This window comes from Lactuca virosa, chromosome 5, assembly GCF_052849685.1.
Source record: "Lactuca virosa cultivar CGN04683 chromosome 5, Lactuca_virosa_CGN04683_v6, whole genome shotgun sequence".
Taxonomy (NCBI): Eukaryota; Viridiplantae; Streptophyta; class Magnoliopsida; order Asterales; family Asteraceae; genus Lactuca; species Lactuca virosa.
Genome location: NC_136430.1, coordinates 404,612,820 through 404,624,197, shown reverse-complemented (window position 1 = coordinate 404,624,197; position 11,378 = coordinate 404,612,820). Strand labels below are relative to the sequence as shown.

General features: G+C 32.5%; 1 protein-coding gene across 1 annotated transcript; it reads right to left on the bottom strand.

Moving 5' to 3' along the window:
• Positions 1-7,410: 7,410 nt before the first annotated feature.
• Positions 7,411-10,564, bottom strand: LOC145111397 (F-box protein At2g26850-like). Its single transcript, XM_079047678.1, has 5 exons — positions 9,755-10,564; positions 9,379-9,458; positions 9,034-9,206; positions 8,758-8,832; positions 7,411-7,888 (listed from the first exon to the last, which is right to left on the bottom strand). Exons 1-5 carry the CDS (start codon positions 10,391-10,393, stop codon positions 7,701-7,703), a joined length of 1,155 nt encoding a protein of 384 aa, XP_078903804.1. The 5' UTR covers positions 10,394-10,564; the 3' UTR covers positions 7,411-7,700.
• Positions 10,565-11,378: the final 814 nt, after the last annotated feature.

Genomic DNA, 11,378 nt, shown 5'->3' with positions numbered 1-11,378 from the left:
TCAGGTTGACGATAGCCTGAACTATATCGAGAGACCAGTGGCGATTTTAGATCTCAAGGTGAAAGAGTTGAGGAACAAGAGAATAGAGTTAGTGAAGGTGCAGTGCCAGCACCGGAACGATTCAGAGTGGACATGGGAGCCCGAGGAGGAGATGAGGGAGCATTACCCGGAGTTGTTTCCAGATTCAGCAGACTTCGAGGACGAAGTCTAAGACAAGTGGGGGAGAATTGTAACGCCCCATTCCTAGTATGAAAGTAATTCTCTAAATGTTCATTTTATAAGAGCTACTCGACGAATTGGTAGCCCTAACTCGTCGAGTAGATGCGAGCTGGACCGCGGGGTTTAAGTGCACTACTCGACGAGTCAGAAATGGACTTAGCGAGTAGGTCCATCAGGAGGAAACCCTAATCCTTGGGGTTTGCACCCTATTTAAGCAACATTATGAGTCTTCACCCCAACCTCCATCACCTCCACAGTCCATTCTCGAAACCCTAGCAACCATTGAGTGTCTTAAAGCCTTTCTTGCCATTTTTGTGTGATTTGAAGTTAGGAGAAGGAAGAGATCTATTGGTGATTCAAGAAGAGGCAGGAGATCCAGAGTTTTGTTGTATTTCAGAGCTCTTGAAGGTATAAAGTTTATACCTTGGCTTATTTTCACTTAGATCTTCATGAAAGCTTGTTTGTTGCCAGTTTTGGGACCTTTCCACGCTAATTTCGGGAAGAGAGCTTTTGGGACTGTAAGGACTTTAGATCTAGGCACTCTTGAGCTCCAGAAGCTCAAAGTTGCCACTTTTTTTCAGCCAAGATCCCATTCTATGCCCTAGACTCTCATTTCTAGCTTGTTTTGGGTGATTTAGCTTCATAGCATCATGCATGCACGTAAAGTTAGCAACTTTACGTGTTATTCTATCCTAAGGAGTCCAGATCTATGAATTAGAGGCAGTAGAATCACCTAGGATCAACTGTACAATCTGAGCATGCAATGGACTCGCCGAGTTGTTCTTGGGACTCGACGAGTCGGATCGATGTCCCCAAACCCTTCTTTGATTATGAGTGAAACCATTGAGTTAAGGAGATGACTCAGTGAGTTAGAAATGAGTGAGACTCAGAAACAAAAGAACTCGACGAGTCCAAGGAGAGACTCGACGAGTAGAATCGAGATGTCCCGATGTTATGACCGTTTGAACTCGACGAGTCGGTAGAGGGACTCGGCGAGTTGGGTTGACTGAGAGTTGACTTTGGCCTTGGCGTTGACTTTGACCAGGAGGGTAAAATGGTCATTTTACCCTAAGAGGGATTATCAGTTTTTGATTAAGTGTTGTTATGGAATTATAGCCGGAGAGTCGCCGGAGCAGCAGATAGGGATCTCTCACCCAGTTTTTCAGCAGTCAGCCATACGAGGTGAGTTTCCTTCCAATAGGAACGGGTCTACGGCCACAATGCCGGCCCGTTTAGATGATAGTAGTTCCGGACTTCGGTCCGATGCCGGGGTGGTCCCGAGAAGTAGTTATGTATGCTTGATGTCTTCGTGATTCATGCATGTTTACGTTATGTGTATATGTTCTGGACTGCGGTCCGATGCCGGGCAAGCCCGATGCAGTATATGTGATTATGTTATATGTTCATGCTTATGTTATGTTCAGTTTATTCCGGACTTCGGTCCGATGCCGGGCGGGGCCCGATGCAGTGGGCAGGGACAAGTTATTCCGGACTTTGGTCCGATGCCGGACGGGGCCCGATGCAGTGGGCGGGGCCCAATTTATGCCGGACTCCGGTCTGATGCCGGGCGGGGCCCGATGCAGTGGGCAAGGCCCAGTATTTGTTATATGTGTTATTGTATGGTATGAGGTAGTTTGGGGGAGCTCACTAAGCTTCGTGCTTACAGTTTTAGTTTTGGTTTCAGGTACTTCAGCTAGCAAGGGAAAGGGCTCGGGATGATGGCATGGCACACACCACAGTTTTCTTATCCTGGGAGTTTACTCTGATGTTTTATATGAGATTGTGTTATGATGACAGACTTTATGAGATTTTGAGATACATGTTATATGATCTTATACCATGGCGATGATATTCATGTTTGTTAAATGATTTTGAAAACGAAACTTTTGGGTTGTATTTTCGGGATGTTTCAATTTAAGGGTATTATAGTAATATTTGCATAGTTAAAAATGGTAGATAATTAATATTCCTGATATCACGCAAGAAGTAAAGATAAATTTAGAACATTAGCCCTAAATCGAACTCACCATCGTTTCTGATCCACCGCTTCTGCTTCTTCTTCTACAATCGATCATCAAGATTCAAAACTCATTACCGGGTAATTATCCTTCTCCAATCAATTATTAAGATTTTCTTTCTTTTAATAAACTCATTTTTTTCTTTAATCGATCAATCAATCGCCAACTCCACGTTCTCTTCTCATGTTTCAAGTTAATCGATTACCCTCTTGTCAATCACTATTTTTGTCTGGTGGTTACGTAAACTACATATTCTTCTTCAGTCATCAGTAAACGTACTTCCCTCTTTTTTGATTTCATACTATCAAACAGTTTGTACGTGCAAGGTTAGTCTGTGCAAGGGAATTGTAATTTATACATATGTTTATGCTTTAATTAGTATTCAGTTTTTTTCCTTTGTGTCTTTGCGTTGGATATTGACCTATTTAATCTTATTGTTTGGTGGTACAGTGTAGAATTGGTAAAAGTTTTCAAATTCTTATTTGACAGGGTAATTTTTTTTTTCATATTTTTGATTGCTACAATATAACTATAAATCTTATCTATTTGTTTCTATTTCATCCTTCTTTGACTTCATATATTCTATCTCTAGTTCCTGTCAGATCTGTCGGATATGATACTGTCATGACCTCCATGTGTTCGATAAAATGCCTCAATATGATACTGTCATGACCTCCATGTTTTCGATAAAATGCCTCAATGAAAAAATAGTTAATAATCTTTAATGTTTTTACTTCTTTTTATTCCTTATTTTTTTTCAGAACTATATAACTTAATTTAGATTGGGTTGGATGCCCTTTTCATAACAATAGGTTGATGCTAGTTGATTTGGATTAAGTTTGGAATTGCATTCGGTTTCTTCAATCCCATTTCACGCTCTTTTATTATTGGTATTAAACTAGATTAGATAGATTTTGCATTTCTTGTTCCTACATGATTCAGTATTGTTTGATTGAGTTTTGGCAAAGTGGATTTTGCTTGCAAATTGCAATGGATTTTGCATATGTGTGTTGTTTACTATTTTACTGGAATAAGAAAATAGTGGTATGTATTCTATGTATTATGTTAGAATGTATTCTATGTATTCTACCAGAATGTATTCTATGTATTCTATCATATTCTATGTATTCTTCCATAATATATTAAGTGATATGAATTGCAAGTAACATGCTTTTACCATTCTTAGTTTTTGTTTTATTTGTGAGTTACGATTCTTTACATGGATTTTCCATTTGATTTATTCACTGATTTTCGATTCTTTGATTTCCGATTATCCTTCCTGTTGATTTCCGATTTCACTAGTATACCCACTGTGCTCTCATTCTTCTTTAATTATAAATATCCATCATTCAAGTTGATTTTGTAATTTAGAAGCTGACTTAAATAATGATAGATAGTTCTTGATTTTCCATTTGTTCTTGATACTTGATTGTTCTAAATTTGTCTTTGATGAAAAGGGTTAAGCTGACATTCTGTCAGAAGTTGCATGAAAACGGTTAAGCTGGGAATTTTTTTTAATATCAGAATGCAAACACATGTTCATTCTATGAGAATATAAATATTACATAAAACATGTGTTGCTAGTAATTTTGACAAAATACATTTATACATGCTTTAGAATGTTTATGCATATAGAAGAAAAGACTATGATTTAAATGCATTCTGTAATGTATTGTGTTAGAATTTATTTATATAAATGCATTCTGTTAGAATGTCTTTGAGAATATTTGTTAACAACAAGTATATTTGTTTAACTCGTAATACTAACGAGTAATGTATCTTATTCTTTTAGAATTGCATAGAGAAGGAATTCAATATTGATCATACAAGAGAAATATTTGGAAGCGAGTTCAACAACAAGTATATATGTGAAGATCAAGTTGATTATATGGACCATTGAAGAGGATCAAGTGTATTTGTTTAATAATTGTATATTCAAGAATGCTATTTTTTAAGAATTTTATTCATTTTTGATGATATTCTGTTAAAATATGTATAACTATATTAAAATGTAGACGGATATTAGTCTGTAAGAATATGTATGAATTTGTATTTAATTTCGGATGTATATTAAAAATAAAATCATAGACCCAAGTAGGATGTATATGAATAATATCTTATTCTTAAATCAGGTCAATTATCAAATATAACTGCATTGGAAATGTATTTTGCAAGAATAAAATCGAAAATATATTTACTAGTTTATGGTTGGAATTTTGTCATTCTGACAGAATAAAATCAGATTTTTAAATTTGAATTAATTTAAAATATTCAGGTTTTTATAAATAAAGGAATTAATTATCCCTTAAAATCCGAAAATTTCATTTTTTTAATATAGGTAAGTTGACCAAAATACCCTTATGCTGAAAATTGTGTAATTATATGGTGCATGTAACCCTATTGTAATATCATAGACTCTCAGATCATGATCTTTGATTCTATTCCATCCGGTGGTCCAGATCTGTGCATTCTGGCACACAATAGTTAGTAAAAACAAAATAACCTAACCATATATATATATATATATATATATATATATATATTGGGAAGGGTTATATGGAAAATAAATTTTTGAAAACAAATATTTAAAAAAAACCCTAAAAATCATAAAAATGCATAAAAAATACTTAGAGATTACAAATCTTTTTTTTGACATTATATAAACAAAATCGCAAGTTTTTTAATAAATTCGTTGAATTTTTTTTTTGAAAAAAAACCAAAAAAAAAAGAATTCGATTTTTTTATTTTTTTTAGCGAAATTATTAAAAAACTTGCGATTTTTGTATATATAAAGTCTAAAAAAAAGAACAAATTACTGAAATCGTCCCTATGGTTTGGTTAAATTTGCGTGTTTGGTCCCTAACTTTTGTTTTGCACTCGGACCGTCCCTATTGTTTTATTTGGTTGCGTTTTTCGTCCCTCACAGACATGAAAAGACTATATTCATCCCTCCCCCAAGATGAAAAGACTATATTACCCTTTCTATTCTTCTTTTTCATTTTTTTGTTATTTTATTTATTATTTATTAATTAAAGAAAATAATTACTGAAATCGTCCCTCCCACTTGCACCACAACCACCATAAGCCACCGACAACCACCATAGGCCACTGAAAACCACCACCAACCACTGAAAGCCACCATCCACCACCAGTAACCACCACCAAACGATTCCAACATCACTAGCATCCACCAATTTTAGCTCTAATACAGACTACATAATCGATTTCATTAATTCACACCCCAACATCAAATCCTGAAAATCAAACTTGAACATAGAAATCAAAACCTGAACATAGAAATCAAAACCATAACAAAATCAAATTCTGAAATCAAAAACCTAAACAAAGTCAAATACCAATATCCCAAAATCAAAACCTAAACTGAAATGAAATCCAAATATGGAATCAAACCCAAAAAGCAAAACCGAATCTGAAAATGACGATGAAAGAAAAAACTGATGAAATCCTTGAAATCAAATACGGTTTTCCAGAAGAATGGGGTTAAATGGGAATAACACTCAGTGAAGGAGATGGTGGTGGTTGGAGGATTTTGGCAGATTTTGGCGGATTTTGGCGGACATGATGCTCCATCTATTCAGGTAGATGGCGAAGAAGGAAGAGCGAGGATAGAGTAGATGGGGGCAGAAAGATGAAGAGAAGAGATTGATGATGAAAATCGGTGGTTTCCTAGTGTCTTTCGATGACGTTTCTTGGTGGTTTCCCAGTGATGCTTCGTTGGTGGTTGTGGCTTCCGGTGAGAAATGAGAGGACGAGAATGGATGAGGGAGATGAGTGATGACGAGGGAGGGGAAAGAGATAATGAGGTGAGGGACCCATATTTATTATTTTTAATAATAATCTTTAAAAGGTTAATATTAAAAAATTCGAAAATAAATCAAAAAAGAAATGACCAAGGGTAATATAGTATTTTCATGTCTGTGAGGGACGAAAAACGCAACCAAATAAAACAATAGGGACGGTCCGAGTGCAAAACAAAAGTTAGGGACCAAACACGCAAATTTAACCAAACCATAGGGACGATTTCAGTAATTTGTTAAAAAAAAACTGTAATCTCTAAGTATTTTTTTATGCATTTTTATGATTTTTAGGGTTTATTTGTTTTCCATATAACCCTTCCCATATATATATATATATATATATATATATATATATATATATATATATATATATATATATATATATATATATATATATATATATATATATATATATATAACCATTAAACTTAACGGTCATATGTTTAAAAATATATATGTATATAAATGATTAAATGTATATAATATTAAGGATAATTTCATATATAACCTTATTAAACATCAAAATATCATATTTGTCAAACTTAATTTTTAAAAATATCTCACTTACTATTCATTAAAATTATAAAATATCGTATATGCCTTCTTAAATATCAAAATATCATATATATGCATTTCTTAAATTTCAAAATATTATATGACATTTTTAAACATCAAAATATCAATAATAATATTAATATCTAAATTAATATCTAAAATATCTTCTATCTATAACATTACAATATTCAACAACAATAAAAACTAAACAATCAATGCATACATTCCATGGAGAGGGTTGGCGATGAAACGTTTTGTTTGTCAAGAGAACGATATTCCAACAATTTAGAAGTAGATGTTGTATTATTATAGGCGTATGGATAATATGGTTAAATTTTTTAATTATTATAATAATTCTAAGATATAAAAAATTAAAAACATTGTAAAAAAAGATTTGGATAAATATGATATTTCGAAGGTTTTAAAGAATAAATATGATATTAAAAATTTAAGTTGGAAAAATATAATATTTGAGTAAATTACACGAATGGTCCTTATGGTTTGGGGTAATTTGCACGTTTGGTCCTTAACTTATTTTTTTAATTCGGAAGGTCCCTACAGTTTGTTTTTGTTGCGCGTTTGGTCCCTGTCTTACCTAAAAATACTATTTTGCCATTGATTTTTTAAATTTATTTATATAAAGTGAGTTAGGTAATATGGTGAGGTGGAAGTGGGGTTGGGGTGTGTTTATTTAAATAAATTAAAAAATCAAGGGCAAAATTAAAAAAAAACATATATGAAATTCTTCCTAAAAAAATTTAATGGTTAAAAGAAAAAAAAACTTAAGTCGACTAAATATGTAAACAGTATAAAATTTATTATTCTTATATATCGTTAAACCTAAATGAACATGAACTGTAAACTTGAGAACTAAAGCTAACTAACATGATTCTTATACACCTATATATCCTTTAGCCCTAACCTTTTTGTACAATGGCACTTTATCTCATACATATATATGTGCATCAACTAACAAAAACTGATCCCAAATTCATCTCTTACATTACAATTTTACAACCTACTAATTCTAGAATCTCTTCCTAAACATGATTCTATTTACAATAAGTTCTTAACAGTTAACTCAAGTTATTCATTCCAATGGCTTAGTGGGCCAAAGGGCTTTCCAGACCAAGATCTCATGATCGTTGTAAAGTTTTCTGATTCCTGCATAAAATCCATCTTCTTCATTGCCTACTTCACGATGATCCTTTCTATCTATCACCACTTCCCTCCATCTTGATCCCAAGCCATACTGCTTGAACTCCAACATAACTGTGTCTGTAGGAATTGAATTGAATTTCCATATAAATATATTTTATGTTATAATAAGTAAATACAACATAGAAGAAATCATCTCGTTGTGATTTAGGTGAAACTGTTTTTTTTCTGTTGTTGACTCCGTCTTTTTTCATTTTTTTATTTATTTCGTGACATTAGAATCTACCTATACTGGTCACCTAAAACTTACCAGCAGATCAAACTTGAAGCTCAATCTTTTTGAATTCAAATGAATTCGGTCAACTTTCAAAGACACTTGTTCCATTATTTAGTACAACAATATCATGATAGTTTTTAACTTTTCATTGTGTTGTAACTAAAGGAACATAACTGCGTTTATTGGACAATTTTAACGATAAAAAGGTGGCCGAAATAGGATAAAAGTGTACCCTTTAATCATAAACAATTAAATACACTCCTAGTCTAATGGCTTGTCTATGTTAAAGCAAGAATCTAATGTGCATATAATTGTTGGTGACAAAAAAAAAGGAGCACCACATTCATACTATAATAATATAATATTTATCCTTAATTATAAATTTCTTGAAAAGCAAATCATATCTTTGGACCACCACCAATGCGTGACGTATCCTAAAAAGACCTAGAAGCTAGTTGCAATAAACCCTTTCCAATTTTATAGTTAATAACTGTATACCATGGTTCACCGGTTCCCTCAGTCTAGGCCCTATCCCTATACCTATGAACCGTGGTGCGTGAAAACTATAACCTAGGTGATTTTTTTTTTTACCATGAGGTAAATACTATGAATCAAATTATATGAACAAGAATTTATATTTTTTATTAACTTAATTTAATAAATATAAATTAAGAAAAATTGTGACCACAAGCCACAAGGTGGGAAGACTCACCACTACGATGACATTGGCAATAAAGCTTGTTTCCGTCACATGATTCTAAGTGGCCAACAACACCATACCACCAACCTACAATACATAATCAAAGTACACGTGGTTAAGCACATGGTACAAGCATCTATAGCAAACATACGTATGTTTCTTTATTTTCCTCCCATTAAGTGCTGAATGGATAGATCATGTATGTCTTATAGGAAGTGATGTCAAATAGAAAATGAAAGTTTATTCAAAAAGTATTTTAAATATAAAGTAATTGAAATTATAACGAACCATAAGGGAACTCTTTAGATTTCCTCCATTGAATCTCAAAGTGATCTCCTGGATGTAAATCAGTCAAACAAGAAGAGACATGAAGATCATATGGTGATGCATCAACTACTGGCGATCTTAGCCTTTCCCATTTGATATTTTCCTCGGTTGTTGGCCTACCGTGTGCCAAGTATCTACACAACCCCACAATCCATTAACTTCACGAATATCAAGAAATTTTAAATAAAGAAGATCGTTTTATTGGATATCATCACTTTCTTTGCAAATTAGAAATAAAGAAAATCATAATCTGAGTTGGGTTTTGTAGAACATGGTCGTAATCGAACAAAAGATTGAAGCTTTTACCTCGCCTTGAAACTATCGGAGTTGGAATCGTAGCTAACTTTTGCATCATAACAAGACAATAAAAACCCAACATTTCCATTCTGCAATTCAAACATCATACACATATATCAGAAAAACCTTCGATGAACAATTGGATCAAAGAAACTTTATAGAGTTGACATGGTCAACTACTTAGTTTTTAAAATTCAAAATTGATGTAAAGTTTCTACCTTTTTGAGAAATGTAAAATGGTAAATGAAAGTTTGTAGTAAGTGATTGTGGTATAATAAGAATGTTGTGGAAATTTGGAACGAAATCCAAGTCAATTTTCCGTTTTAGATGTACTATGTTTGACATGAAAAAGTCAAAGTGCTTAATTTTGGGCTGAATTAATTACCTCTCTGTTGTAAACTTGAGCAGGGAAAGAAAAGTTTCCGGTTTCAAGTGAGAGATACCAAGCCATGATCGAATCGACAGGCAAACAAATACTGGTGTTGTTCAATTTCACATTTTTCTTCCACCAGAAACCAGTAGTGAAAACCCGAAAATACCCTTTTCCATTTGATGAAGACAAGAGGGTTTGCTTCTTTTTGGTGTCAATGTAGGCTTGCCATTCTTTATATACAGAATCACCCATCAAAATCTTACCCCATTTCTGGTTCAAGTGTCTCTCCCAGAGATGATCTTGTGTGCACATAGCCCGAAAAGACCTGGATACCCCTGACATACTTGTTAATCCGGCAGGAGAAAGCTTCTCAAGAATGCATTCCAAGGGCAAATCTGGCAGATCAGATAAGCAAACATCATCTTTCTTCTTATTCTTTTCTAAAGCCTCTGTTTTCGAACTGATGACACTATTTTTCATTCGATCAAGAGGACAGAGACTGAGGGAAATCATGATTGTTCTTAACAGGTGCTTAAAAAAAAATTGAAATGAATAAGAACCCACTTCGAAGTTCCAAGATGGGAATGTTTTGAGGAAGGAAAACCTTGATAGAATAATTAAACAGAAACAAGAAACCAGAAAGAAAAACATTTTGAAAACAAGAGAAAGAGAGAGAAAGAGAGAAAGGGGAATTGAGTGGAGAAAACAGAGAGTGCAAATGAATTTGGGTGAGAATGAGATTGCAGACGCAATTTATATACCACTCTGGAGTCTGGATTGTCACATGACACCACAGCAGAAGGCAGATCATTATTTATCTTACGACATACAACGAAGGGACACATCATTTCCTTTTATTTACTTCTTTACATACAAACAAAATTGTGTATTATTAGATACATCGATATATTTTTATTTTTTCTTTGTTAAATTTAATGTTTTGTTATCTGCAAAGTTCTAAAAAGTTTGGCTGGCTTCAAAACTGTCAAATATTTGACTAATAAAATGTCTTTTCAAATCATATGTAAAAATAAATTTGAATATATGTAAAAATCTTACTTAATAAATGAAAAAAAAATCGTCACTTGTCATCCTCTTATGCATTATGGCACATGTTATTTTATGATAAATATAGCTTAAATTATATTCATGTATCATTTTATAGTTTTTTCTATTTTATTAAATTTCATATAATATTTAAATTTAATAAATGTATATCTAATTCATGCAATTTTCCTTATAATTTCTAAAATTTTAAATTGAATCTAATTATTTTAGTTGTTTATTTATTTAAATTATTAATTTAAATTTAAAAGATAAATAAACACTTCAATTTTAATAATTAATATTTTACTTTTTTTCTTATATATTTAAATTTTCTAAATTGTTAGATCTTTATGTTTGTTTATTTTTTTAAATAAACTCTTGTAATACATGGGTCTCACAACTAGTAAATTAAATTATATATATATATATATATATATATATATATATATATATATATATATATATATATATATATATATATATATATATTATGTCTTAAGTCACGCTTTACAAACAAGTTGACTTGCTACGGTTCATAGAAGCTTGAGGCTTGTATAACGTGTAACGCCCGCAGATTCGGGCTAGTCAA